The sequence below is a fragment of the Protopterus annectens genome, chromosome 8.part0, assembly GCF_019279795.1.
Source record: "Protopterus annectens isolate FY-2018-M chromosome 8.part0, PAN1.0, whole genome shotgun sequence".
NCBI classification, from domain to species: domain Eukaryota; kingdom Metazoa; phylum Chordata; order Ceratodontiformes; family Protopteridae; genus Protopterus; species Protopterus annectens.
This window is the reverse complement of record NC_056741.1, coordinates 1,245,051,054-1,245,066,000: the sequence shown is the minus strand read 5'-3', so window position 1 is coordinate 1,245,066,000 and position 14,947 is coordinate 1,245,051,054. Positions and strand designations below refer to the sequence as shown.

The following is a 14,947-nucleotide window of genomic DNA, read 5'->3' as shown; positions in this document are numbered from 1 at the left end:
AGATGGAATAACTACAGAAGAGTTATACAAAAGATGGAAGCAGAAGCAGAAAGGAAAGGAATCAGACCTTTCAGGTAAACAAACCCCTGCAAAAAGCCCAATCAGAAGTACCACTGAAGGGAAGAAAGGATGGAATCAGTTGTATCCTGACATCCCTACTGATGAGGAGCTAGCACAATGGCAGATGGGAGAGTTCACTGATGAAAGAGATTGGGGAGAGAAGGGGTGGAAAACCCCGATGGAAAAAATGGAAGCAAATTGACTAGAAGGCGGGTCCCCAGTAGCTAGAGGCACAGTTAGAGCCATTACACCTGGGGACCGACGCCCCTATGTGCCTCTTACCATTTTTTGGAGGGGAGGACCACAACACGTAATGGCTTTGGTAGATACCAGCTCAGAAATAACTATTTTTGCAGGTAACCCCCGTAAATTTCGTGGACAGTCTGTAGAGATTGATGGTTATGGGGGGGCAAAGACAGTGGGTGTAAAAACCAAAGTAAGAATAGCCTTTGGGGATGGTATTCCTGTTTTCATTGTAGCTGTAATAGCTCCCGTACCAGAACACATTGTGGGAATAGATGTCCTAAAGGGTAGGACCTTAGAAACTACGGTAGGGCCATTCAGATTTGGAGTACGGCACTGTTCAGTCAATGCAGTCAAGGCCATTGTTCGAGGTGATGCCAAGTGGGAACCTCTGCATATTCCCACACCAAAGGTGGTGACCAACATTAAGCAATATCGTATTCCAGGGGGCCATTCAGAAATTACTGAAACGATCCAGGAATTACTCCGAGTTGGCATACTCGAACCGACTGTGAGCCCATTCAATAGCCCGGTGTGGCCTGTCAAAAAACCTGATGGTTCCTGGCGTATGACGGTAGATTATCGGGGCTTGAATAAGGTGGCTCCACCTTTAACTGCAGCAGTGCCGGACATTGTTACTATTGTGGAGAGACTTTCTTCTTCTGCTGGGCCGTACCATGCAGTTTTGGACTTGGCAAATGCTTTCTTCTCCATACCTGTAGCAGAAGAGAGTAGGGCTCAATTTGCATTTACTTGGGAGGGGAGGCAATATACCTTTCAGGTACTTCCACAAGGATATCTACACAGCCCAACTCTTTGCCACGGGCTGGTGGCCAGAGACCTGGCCAAGTTGCAGTTAAATAAAGTGACTGTATTCCATTATATTGATGATGTCCTGATTACAGAAGAAAAGCCGGATGTGGACATTGCATTGAAAACAGTGATTGAACACCTTCAGAACCGAGGGTGGGCTATAAATGAGAATAAAACACAACAGGGAACATCAGTGAAATTCCTGGGTATGATATGGAATGGAGCAAAAAGAGAAATACCTGCATCGGCCCTAGAAAGTATCCAAAAGATTGCAGTCCCAAAAACAAAACAGCAGGCACAGGCCTTTTTGGGAGCGATGGGCTTTTGGAGAGCATTTGTACCACACCTTGGACAAATTTTACGACCTATTCACTATGTGACTAGGAAAAAATGTGATTTCCAGTGGGGTCCTAAACAGCAGATGGCCTTCGTGGAGGCGAAAAAAGCCTTACAACAGAGTGTGGGACTGGGTCCAATAGACCCACAGCAACCTTTTATTTTAGAAGTGACTGTTGCTAATAATGTCATGTCCTGGGGATTGTGGCAGAAAAATGATGTGGGAAAGAAAAGACCACTAGGATTTTGGTCTAAATCCCTGACCGGAGCACAGACTAGATATAGCCCTCTCGAACAGCATGTACTGACTGTATATACTGCCTTGATCCATATAGAGGGGCTGACCAAACAACAGACGGTGACAGTGAAAGTAGATTACCCAATCCAGGGGTGGTTACGAGACAATACTCTGATGAAAACATTAATAGCACAGTCTTCGACTGTACAAAATGGAAATGGTACTTGCAAGAAAGAGCCAATATTGTGCCTGGAGTTTCCCAGGTGCAGCAACAGTTGGCTGGCCTGGTAATATTGAATGATGCTGATACAACAGAGCAACAACGGTATGAACTTCCAAAATCACCAATACTTGAGGCATCACCATTTGATAAGTTGGACATGGAGAAAAGGAAATGTGCATGGTTTACTGATGGTTCTGCAAAGATTGGATCAAATGGCAGAACTTGGACTGCGGTAGCTTATTGCCCACAAACAGAGACTGTATTGTTTGATGAAGGAACCGCTGGTTCAAATAATCAAGCAGAATTATGAGCTGTTGCTTTAGTGATTAATAATTTATCACTTGGAGATGAAGCATATATCTACACTGATAGCTGGGCAGTTTATAAAGGCCTAACAGCTTGGTTACCTGCTTGGCAGCAACAAGATTGGAAAATCCATGGTAGACCTTTGTGGGGAGGGTCAGAAGATTGGCAGCAGATCTGGGAAAAGGCACAATGATGCCAGATTAGTGTTGGACATGTGGATGCTCATGCATCACCTGTGACAGAGGAAAGAAGGCATAACCAGCAAGTAGATAAAATGGCTGCAGTACGTACTGTTGAGGAGAATCCTGAGGATATCAGCATGGCCAGGTGGGCCCACGATCGAAGTGGACATTTGGGGAGAGATGCTACGATGGAATGGGCACGGAGACATGGTATGCAACTCAGTAAAGATGTACTGATAGATGTCATAAAACAATGTGAAATTTGTCAAAGAAATAAACGAAAGCAACTGCAATCAGAAGCATGTGGACACATACATAGAGGCAGTCGTTCAGCTCAGATCTGGCAGATAGATTTTATTGGTCCCTTGCCATTGGATCAAAATCAACAATATTGCCTAACCATGGTGGACACTTATTCGGGGTTATTAATGATTTCCCCATCTAAAAAAGCAAACCAACAAGCAGTACTGAGGGGACTGCATAAACTATGCATAACATATGGGACTCCTGTTGAAATACAAAGTGACCAAGGCAGTCATTTTACAGGAGCAGAAGTCCAAGAATGGGCAAGAGAAAATGGAGTTCGATGGGTGCTACACATACCATATCACCCCCAGGCTGCTAGTCTGATTGAAAGGTACAATGGACTTCTTAAAGAACAGATTCGTAAAAATACAAGTGATGGAACTTTGCGAGGATGGGCAAAAGTATTGGAACAAGCCGTAAGTCAGTTAAACAACAGACCTCGGAAACATCAAGGTACTCCCCTGCAAATGCATATGAATGACATCCGATCAGACTGCTGTACTTTAAAACTGGAAAGATTGAATCCAGATGCCATATATCCCATGCTAACAAACATTGATCAAACTCGGCTCTGGCTATGTGCATTGACTGAGCAAAGAGTACCAGCACAGGATACTGTGTTAGTTAAGACAGGTTGGAAGCTGTTTCTCCCAGAAAAATGGCACTGGGGACAAAAAGGATTGTTGGGAGAAAATTGGGAAGCTTTCATACTATGGGAACCAGAACAAGAGGTGATAGTAAAGGTCATCAATTTAGATAACAGAACACAAACTGTGAAAAAGGGGCTACCTTTAGTAGAAATTTGTATACATCAGGATGCTGTCATCCTACTACAGGACTGTGATACTAGCCCAAGTAAATGGTTGGGGATGAGGGTAGTAGTAACCACACCCCAGCAACCAAATGAGCGTGGAACTGTGATCTGTGATGGACCTGGTGATACTGTTTTGGTGTTGCTTGATTCTGCTAAACAACCATTATATTTTCCCCTCCATAGATTGTTGCCATTGTTTGGGAAGACACCAACTCTTACCAGCGAAGACACCTAGATGGACCATATGAGTGTCATGACCCTATTCCCCTGTTTAGTGAGGAAGACGTGGCTAATTTGACAGGGGATTGTGACTTCTACTGGAAGCTGGGAAGAGCGTTGTTTGCAGTGACTACCAAACCCACTTTGACATGGAATTTGACCAGCACAGAATACATCAGAACTGTTTGTAGATTAAACTGTGACAGACATCCAGAGAAATGCACTGCCAATCCTGCTGGGGGCTTATATCAGAGACTGAATGAATCAGGATTTTCTCTGGCCGAGTCTCCATTAGATTCTTCCTGCATAGCCGAATTTCAAAGGGAAAACAACACTGCAGAAACCAAATCTCCAAACTCGGAGATATATGCTATGAACAACAGTTCAACTGTATTTGATGGTTTAGGACATATAGTAAGATACACAAGAGGATGTAAAACTGTAAGTAGTGCTAGAATTGTTCAGCATGTTAAAATGATAATTAATATGACAGCAGTAGATATCACTACTAGACATTCACAATGCAAGTCCACCAACTTATGGCCAATTAACTCCCTACACTTGAAATATAGGCATTACCAATATAGAAGAAACAAACGTGATGTCACAGGAATAATGGGAACTGCCTTGGGAGCAGTTGGGACAGGTACAGGATTTCTGAATAGCATAGACATTGACACCTTGAGAAGTAAATTAAGCCATTTAGGTGAAGACCTAAACATGGCTTTTAAGCTCTTAGCTGATCATGATCCAGAGCTCGGTCAAAGAACCGTAGATAGTGTTATAACTCAAACTGTCATGTGGAGATGGATTGATCATGCTAATATGTATACAGAACAGGTTCTAAATAACCTTACTAAAGAATTAAATCAAAGCTTTTGCATTTTGTCCCAATTGGCTGCCAATCAGCAGTACCTGCAGTTCATTCAGGTTTGGGGGGCAAAACGGCCAAACCATTGGCAAAATGAGTTGCAATTGTATAATTGGTTGAAACCATTAGATTTTGCATGTGAAAATGATTCTTGCATATTGATCTTTGATTATCTTGCTAGTAAAAAGGGAACAAAACAGGTTTGTCCATTTGTAGCATTGCCTTTGCAATTCGGAAATAATTGGTGGGTGCCTCAGATAGAATCTAATCTCATTGATTATAATGATGTTCCCATTGATTTAGCAGGATGTGAGACCTGGCCCCAGGGGTGGGTGTGCATGCTAATTAAAAGAAAGCCTCATCCATGTTTACATAATGGGACTGGAGAATGTATTTGGCATAGATATATAGTGAATGGGACAGACATTTATCAACTCAATGATACCACAGCCTGTGTAGTATCCTCCTGTAAGCTGGCTTGGAGTGATGGAACAATCACAGACAGTGGAGCACATTGTAAAAGTAACGTACATGCAATCATTGATTTTTGCACCGGGGAATTGATTAGATTGGCTAGATGGATGGACATCACATTAAATGCTAGCATAGAACCATTACACACTTTTCAATGGCCATCTCTAGTCCACCCAGACTTTAAACAGATTAAGCAGGAAGGGCAAGCTGTATTGCTCCTGCTAAATAAGACTTTACATGATGCGCGTCAAACTGTGATTAAAATGATTAAAGACAAAGGTACCATTCTTAAAATTGCAAATGAAATTCAAGATATAACTGTTTCACATTGGTATGATGTTTTTATGTGGTCACCAAAGGCTTCTGCTTGGTTCAATCTGCTTTTACACCCTTTGTTGTTGACCACAATAATTTCAGTGTTGTTCTGCTTAATTTCTTGCTGCATTTATTGTAAGGTCATGAATAAGTACAGAAAAATGTTGTCAATTTTGCTCATTATTAGGAACACACAGCAATCATTGCTTGGCGCAAGGGGTGGCCTGTGACGGATCCACACAGTCAACATGAATTTTAATGCCTCAAGCTATTGAACTGCTGTGTGTGTGTGCTTGATGTTAGACATGATATGCTGCTAATTAAATAATGACATGATATGCTGCTAATTAAATAATTACATGATATGCTGCTAATTAGGTTAATACATGATATACTGCTTAATATCATAAATAAATATATGAAACCTGAAAGAATCATGCTTCAAAGGCAGGCCTTGCACACTGATACTCGTATAACTGAACTTCAGTTAACCTTTGAAGTTGTTTGTCAGCTTAAAAGATGTTTACCAAAAGGTGGGGGATTTCAAAGAGGAACTAAATCACAAGTTTGTGGGCTAACTGTCTTCTGAAAGGAAGAAGTAATGTATAAAACTAGACATTATATCACGAGTTTGTGGGCTAACTGCCCTCTGAAATGAGGAAGTAATGTATTAAAGTAGAAGACATTACGGGACTTGTTGACAACTTGATTTGTAATGTTCTAAAATATTTTGATCAGCTCATGATCAAACTGGTGATCTGAGTGTCATCAGCCAACAGTTTATGATTAAACTGTTGGCCTAGGTGTCATCAGCCGAACTCATTGACCCTATGGCATATTTTACCTATAAAAGGCTCAGAGGCTGTCAATAGATTGGAACTCATCATCATCCGGATCTGATTGAAGCAAGAGCCTGAACTGAGCATACAGCATTGCCTGCCAGTGTCGGCCCCGTCTTGACTGAACAGATAGCTGTACTGAATAGGTTTGGAGTCCCCCTATCAGTGGCAAAGATGATATTCTTAATGCATATGCTTGTAAGTACATGATTTAATAGTTATATTAAGTGTTAATGTGATAGGTTATAGGATAGATTTTGCATGTTGATGTGATAGGTTATAGGTTAGATTTTGCATGTTGACTAGTCAATTGTTTATTATTGTCACAACCTTAATTGTTAAAAGCTTAAAAATAAAATTGCTAAATTTGAGCCTTGGTCTCTTGTGTCATCTCTAATACTGTATTAACCACAGAATTTAGTAATCTGACTAGAACAACCAGTAAACCCGAGTAAGATAATCTGTGCATGTGTAAGTGTGTGTGTGCATGTGTAGGCTTGAGTATGCATATCTAAGGCTGTGTAAACAGTTGTAAGCACGTTTGCGCCGGTGTGCGCGTGTTTTAACAAGAATAAGCAGGTTTTAGTCTGTGTAAGCATGTGTGCACGCGTGTTAGCTGCTGTGTGCGTTTTTGCGCTTGTGTGTGCGGCGCCCCCCCCCCCCCCCCGAGGAAACAGAAAGAAAAAGGAAGCACACCAAATAGTGGAAGTTACCAGGAAGTATAGCAGAGCTAGCAGATGAAAACAATCAGAATCAGGCAATTACCCAGGCAGAACACTAGTCCAGCCCAGCACTTAAAACTCTGCAAACAACAGTCCATTATGTTTCTCTCAAAAGACACTACAACACTGTAGTAAGCTAATAGAAGTGAAAACTGAAAAGGCTTCACTGAGACAAAAAATGTTAGGGGCTGCCACTGCTGTTATAAGGTGACATATGCAACATGCTGAGGGTGGTGATAATGCAAATGCTGCTGGACAACCCACAGTGAGGAGATGGAGAAGAGTGTACAGGCCCAGGGTTACCTACCAAGGGGCTACATGAGCTGGAGATAGTGGAGTGCTATAGAGTGGACAGAGACCTCTTGCAGCAAATTGTTGAGCTGTGCAGGCCACACCTCACACACAGAACCAATAGAGGGGAACCCATCCCAGTGGAAACTAAGGTATGCGTTGGCCTAAGAATATTAGGAACAGGTACCTTCCAGAGACCAACTGGTGATATGATGGGGATATCACAGGCATCAGCATCCAGGGTACTGCTCCAGTTCCTGGATGCCATGTCAGCACATGTCTGTGATCATGTATATTTCCCCAATTCCCATGAGGTATTGGTCAACAATATGTGTCTCTTCCAGCAAATAGCGGAATACCCTGAGGTAGTGGGTGCAATAGACTGCATGCACATACACATCAAAGCACCAGCCGGTGAGCGGGGTAGGGTCTACTTCAACCGCAAGGTCTTCCCCTCCATCAACTGCCAGGTCATGTGCGATGCCCAGGGCATAATACTGAATGTGTGTGCTGGCTGCCCTGGAAGCTACCATGATTCCCATATCTGGCATCTGACGCAGCTGTACCAGACATTTGCCAATGGGGACATCCCACATGGTCACCTAGTGGGGGATGCTGGCTATGCACTGGAGCCGTGGCTGATGACACCCATCAAAAACGCACACACACCTGAACAGGAATGCCATAATGAGGCACACGCACAAACATGAAATGTAATTGAGTGTGTGTTTGGGCTGCTCAAGTCATGGTTCCGATGCCTGGACACATCTGGTGGAGCTTTGCAGTACTCACCACCTACATGTACCCAAATTGTCATGGTATGTGCTATGCTACATAATATGATCCTGCGAAAACAGCTGCAGCAGGACCAGCATAGGCCTGGGCCAAACAGCCCCCCACCATTGCCAAGGCCATCACAGGCAGAGCGTGACTTGGAGGAGGAACAATCTGAGCCTGCCCCAGTAGACAGAAGGAGGCGTGCCCAGTATGCTTTGGCCTTGGCAAAGAGGCAACGCATAGCACATACACTGGCTCAGTAGGAACTCTGGAAATTATACCTCTCTCTGACCCACACATATAGTAAAAGGGATACCTACGTTGACACTACCTGCTTTCAAACATGTATAGGGAGTGTAGTATGTGCGTCCGACATAGGCAACCCTGCATCAACACCTGAGGCATAATTGCCATGTGTTAAGCAATATAAAGGAGTGCTAAACAGCATTTACCATAATGAAGTCAATGTAAACAAAATCACGCACACCAACTACTTCAAATGTGGTCATTGTAGAGTAATATTGGCCAATGTCCAGCAATGATGGTTAATATTGAGCAATGTTGGACAAGCTGGGTCTAGGTAGGGCATAGCTGAACAAAAGCCAACATGCTCATATTTGCTCTACTGGCCCCTAAGCAGTCTGGTCTGCTCAGTATGAAAATATAAGCGGCAATGGGCCTCAAACCCAAGATATTGTGCACTATAGTCATAGTATGGAACCACTAAACCATGACAGTAGTGCAGTGGTTACCCTGTATGAAGAAATGTTGATAAGTGTATGCAAAGTATTTCACGGAAACCCTGCAGGTAGAGCATAATCCCTGCTGAGTTATGACATGAACCTGACTTTCAACACACACAGAACAAATGTTAATAATGGACATGTAGACATACATCAACAAATGTAGTGGACCTCAGACAGCAACATACTGAAAGGTCACATTGGGCATACTTACACACTTGAATACATGAGACAAATGTCAGGCAACAGAACACTGACAGTCTGAACTGGGCATGCTCACACACTTGGGCCATGTTGGAGTAAAGCATTGGGCCACACATAGCAGGCAGTTGCATGTGTTAACCCAGGAACCTCTCATTACACAGCAATATGCCCTGTGCACACACTTATATGACAACAGACACGTATATAATATAGGGGAACCTTGCCATAAGCAAATATGTTCTGCAGATACCTAAGTGGTTCATATAAAGTGTGAAAGCAAAGATGATAAAAACCTGCAAACAGTATCAGCAATAAACATTGTGCATCATGAAAATTATCATAGGTTCAGAGGTTGATACTAGGCTATCTGCCCTAGGGCATGTACAAGCATAGCCAGAGTGTGTTTGGCTACTGCAACCCAGTCAAATCAGAGCACTGTGCCTGTGAATAGTAGGTCACACAAGATAGCCCATTTACGTTCAGTGTATTGTGCCTCTGTCTAGCAGGGACCCAGAAGATATCCCATGGGTAAACATGCGATCATCCATCCACTTGTCAAGATGTCACCTGTGGGTGGTCAGTGGGTGGCTCTGCCTATGCAAAACTGGGACTACACTCCGGAGTGAGTGGAGGCTTTCTGATAATAATCTGCCCCCCCAGCATGTCCTTTTAACATTAGTGCTGAGGTATATGTCCCTGGAGTGTGTAGCAGCAAGGGAGTCAGATATCCTGAGGTGGAGCATGTCCAGTAAGCCTGGGTCAGATATTGCCTTCAACTACAGGCACACAAGACATCTGTGTAGGTGGTAAGTGACTGAGTAGAGCTGGAGTTACTGTATTGGAACTGTGCAGGGCATCTGTGTGAGTCCCTACATCTGCTCAAAGAGTAACATTTGTGGCCATTACAGTTGCTGCAGGTGTCAGGTAAGGTACATCCCAAAGGTGGTATAGTAACCAAGCATGGTCATGAAGAGTATAGGGGCACAATGACCACACGTGATCAACATGTAAAACCATGTGGGATATGGTGGGCTATGTAGACATACTGTCTAACCACTATGGCAATAGGATTGTCAAAGGCGAGAGTACGAACAGGTCATGTCCCCAAACCCGAACAACTACAACTGTATGTAATGGATTACAACCTATATGGTAATGTGTGGGCATCTTGCATCCTCAAAGGGGGTGACTATGCAACTAATGGCATGTAGCCATGGGCCATGGCTCAGGCACCAGTCAATCTATATCTGTGAGATCCTGTGTGAGTATGCATGTTGCAGCAGGAGAGCTGATTATGGCACCCAGTTTGCAGTCATCTGCGAACATGGGCAGCCATATCCCTCCTGTGATAGCCCGTAAATCACACAAATATATACTGAACAAGAGAGGTCCCAGGACTGAGCCTTGTGGGATGCCAGGTGTAACTGGTGTATAGTCAGACATGGCACCTGCAACACTGAGCATGTGGGTGCTATCCCTGCTCCAGGTAGCAATCCATCGTATCAGATATGTGTCAATATTGCAGCTGGTGAGCCTATGCATAATGGCTGAGTGGGGTATTGTGTTGAAGGGTTGTGCAAGGTCCAGGCAGGCTATGTGGACAACCGTCCCAACACTGATGGACCTGGTAACTGTTGAAAGAATATGAACAGATCCAACAGGCAAGATCTGCCCACAACAATGCTGTAATGTGTAGGACCCAGTGTCTGTAGGTTTCCCATGTCTATGTGCATGAGTCCCATTACAATACACTCCATAGCTTTGCAGAAGAGGCTAGTTAGCCTTTTAGGCCGATATTGTCTGTGGTCTGTTGTGGCAGTATTCAGTGGAGTGGGACCACTATCACTGTACGCCATTCCATGGGTACAAATCCTGCGGTAACTCTTATATCAAATAGTGATGTAATGTGAGTGTTACGTCTGTCATGAAGGCTGTGTATGACACAGGCCAGGACACTGTCTGTTCCCATTGATGCTGTGTTGTCCGCTGTGGGGAGGGCAGCACTCACCTGTTTACTCGTGATGTCTGGGAGGTTACACTCTGTTGGTATGGACAGTACCACCTTAGAGGGGATGGGGGGGCACATCTGCACTGAACCTGTTTGCCAGGATGATGGCAATGTCAGTGGGTTCAGGGTATGTTTAGTCAGTAAGCAGTAACACACAGCATATCAGTGAGTGTCCAGCCAGGTACCTGAATCAACTGAAGAAGGCCTTGTGAGTGTCCGACGTGTCTGGTGCAATTGCACATTAGAAGTGTGCCTGACATAAATACCCGAGTGATTGTAGCAGTCTGCTAGTACAGATCACAGATGCCTTCCCTGCCTGAGATTGTGCTCTATCATGTAGTAGCTTCCTCCATTTGCTGTAAAGCGTATTAATGGCTGGGGTCTACCAGACAGGTCCACTGCCATTGGAGGAGTGAGTCTAGTTGTTATTTTGGATGTAACAATCCATGCGATCCACTAGGTGTCCATAGAATGTGTATGTAAAGGATTCAGCAGTCTGAGCCATACTTACCACTGACCCAGGGTCTCTGAAGGATACCGCCGTGGTTTGGAGGAGTGCGACATTTGCTTTTTGGAAGTTCACCAAGATTACCTAGCATGGGTGTGGGGATGGGATATGGATGTCCAGTGAGATAAAGTATGTTCTGCCCTTACCAATGAGGGGTATATCGATATCGAGGGGTATATAGAGTCCCCATGTCGGTGATGATCATGTCCAATATGTTGTCCCCTCTTGTGGGTGTGGTGACCAGTTGTGCCATAGCATATTAGTTTAAAAATAGTAACAACTGTTGGGTGAGGGTGTTGGGGCCTGAGTACTATCCACAGTCAATGTGTGGGTATTTGACGTCACCCAGTATAATGGTGTTTGGGGAGACCTTCATATGGTCCAATGTTCCCAGGAAAGCTGAGTGAGGTTGCTGTGTTGGGGAGTGTGGTCTGTAGCAGGCAACAAACCAAAAGGCAGATTTGCACAATGTTAGGTGCATATGTATGGTCCGTGATGCATTGTGCAGTGCTACCAACCCGGAGGTATGTGTATCTGTAATGCATATGGATACACCCCCTATTTTTGCTGGCCATTCCAAATTATGTGGTCAGAAAGTATGGTATGGTATGAAATACAACCTGGTAGTGCTGGTGTGCATGTTGGAGCCTCAACCATGTGTCTGCTAGTGCACAGATATTGCTATCCTCCATACTGAGGAGATTCCTGAGTGGGCACAATTTGAGGGTAAGACATCTGGTGTTGAGCAGCATTACCCTCAGTGTCATGTACTCTGTAATGTGTATGGTGGTGGTTCTGTCCTTTGAGCCCTGCTTAAATAGGGCAGTATGATGGCAGCAATTGCCCTAGCCAGTATTCAAAAGTCCAAGGGTGACAGGTGCAAGCTGTCCATAGGGAAGCTACGTGGCATGTCGAGCATGTCACCGCAGGGTGACAGACACTGTATTCCCTTTGAATAACACCAATATGTTAACCAACTATTAAACGTGATCAGTTTGTTGGTATACTGTGACATCATACTTGGTGAGTGTAAGATGCTAGACAAGGTCAGGGTAATACTGGGCTGGGCTACATGATCACAGAGTTACTCTACGTGTCATGTCATGTGGTCCAGGGAGGAACGTCTGAGGTTGTACGCACCAGCATGGACAATGATGGAGCCAGTCCTGGACTTGCTTTGGAGTGACCTGAGTGCATGTGTTATGTGGCAGATCCTAGCACCTGAGAGACAGCTCAAAGTGACTATTCCCCTGTCAGGCCTGGTGAGTGGGACGGTAGTGTGTTTGACATTGTCACCTATAACAAGTGTATCAGGTGTGTTGTTTAGCCCAAAGGGCAGTGACTGTGTGGCACACTGACATTGTGAACTGTGTGACATGTGGGCATTGTAGTGGGATAGCATTTGTATGTGTGTCTGCTTTGGAGGTCTCTGCTGCTTAGGCAGAGTGTATGAAGAGCCTCCGAATATGTGTATGTGTGATAATGTGGTTTGTTTGCTGTTACTATCGGTGTATTTGAGACTATGTGGTGTGTGTGGTCACCCTCACCACCTGATAGACTATGCCAGTCATGGGTCGAGAGAGCTCAGCATCCTGTATGTCAATATTGTTACATCTCCCACATATATATGAGTGTGATGTGAGGAGGAGAGGGTTGTCTGTGTACATGAGGCAGATGTGACATTGTGTCATAACCACAATATTCACTTGCTGGACTGGAGAGTACACATGAAACTAACCCCTGGACATGCCAGTGTATTATGATGACATACTCTGTAGCCTGATCACAAAAGATTAGTAGGGTGTTAAGTGTCTAAAAGAGTATAACCGGGATTAGTGCTCAGGTTTGTCGGTATTTTGTAAAGAGTAGCTGAGAAGGAGTCCAAACTGAGAATCATGACATCTCCTTCATCTATGTAATAAATAGTAATGTACACGCATATATGTGCTGAGTCAGGGACAACTGTACCTTTCTGATATTGCCGACATCCTGTCAGACAGGCCCATGTATACATACCCACCCACCACTGACGATAGTCCCTGACATCATACCAGGAGATATCACATGTAGAATGGCTGAACATCTCCCCCCAAAGCCAAAAGCATGGCAGCAATTGGATTACATTGTTTCCCAATATGTGTCATGCATGCACTACAGAACAAACAGACCCTGCACCTGAACAGTATGTTGAGCCTCACCCACTCCACAGGACCTGGAACCATTGAATGTGTTACAGCAACATATGGCACTCCCCACATGTGTGGGTGCACAACACACCATGGGAAGTATAGTCCAGTAAGCCTATAAAGTCTGATCTGCAAGGCCATGGAGTGCATCATGGCAGAAGTCATAAACAGAGCTATTGGAAACCGACAAACACACAACCATACCAACTGTGGTATGTTCATGTGCAGATCATGGTTCCCAAGCATGCTACACCATCTGCAAGGCAGCCACCCAGGACATACCTCATGGAACAGAGTTACACATGTCCCACATAAACTTTGAACAGCTCTTCATCAACATCACAGACACATGTTGTATCCACAAAACCAACAATCTGTGCATAGATATGTGCTGACATGTGAAGGGATGGCAATGTGTCCACAGATAGATCACACAAGGTGAGACTCATGGGATCCTGTACAAGCTGTTGATACCTGCTGACCTACATGGATCATTCCTGGGATTGCATAAAAATGTGTATACACATTACCATGTCCAGTCTGTTGATGTCATCATCCTACAAATATACCAGGAGAACAAAAACCACCCAGTAATGCATATAGTGCACTGTGTTAATGTGTATTGCTTTAGCATCATAACCTAATTAGGTAGGGGTTAGAATCCTGCAAACACCAAGTGTGTGTGTGTGTGTGTGTGGGGGCTGTATGTGTGTGATTTCTTTGAGAAGAGTAGCCTTATTGGAGACTGGGAAAACACATTGCATTACTGGGTGGTTTTTGTTCTCTCTAGTATCATAACATAGTCAGGTAGGGGTTTGAGTTCTGCAAATGCCAAGTATGTGTTTGATTTCCTTTGAGAGGAGTAGCCTTTTTAGAGTCTGGGAAAACATATTAAAAGAGGTACATCCCTCTTTGGAAAGTCTGATGATGTCAGCATCCTACAAATATTCAAGGAGAACAAGAACCACCCTGTAATGCATATAGCGCGCCATGTTAATGCGTATTTCCCTAGTATCATAACATAGTGAAGTAGGGGTTTGAATTCTACAAATGCCAAGTGTGTGCGGGGGTGGGCGGGGGGGTATATGTGTGTAATTTTCTCTGAGAGTAGTAGCCTTTTTGGAGACTGGGAAAATACATTAAGAGAGGTACAGCCCTCTTTGGAAAGTCTGATGATGTCAGCATCCTACAAATGTTCAAGGAGAACAAAAGCCACCCAGTATTGCATATAGCGCACCGTGTTAATGCATATTTCTCTAGTATCATAAC

At 44.1% G+C, this 14,947-nt stretch overlaps 1 protein-coding gene across 1 annotated transcript in view; it reads left to right on the top strand.

Moving 5' to 3' along the window:
• Positions 1–373: 373 nt before the first annotated feature.
• Positions 374–14,947, top strand: part of LOC122808454 — a 132,371-nt gene continuing 117,797 nt past the window's right edge. Inside the window, exons 1-3 of the mRNA XM_044079414.1 lie at positions 374–1,910; positions 2,462–3,123; positions 4,104–4,920. Coding sequence (XP_043935349.1) covers positions 374–1,910; positions 2,462–3,123; positions 4,104–4,920 — 3,016 coding nt within the window. The remainder of the gene's footprint in view (positions 1,911–2,461; positions 3,124–4,103; positions 4,921–14,947) is intronic.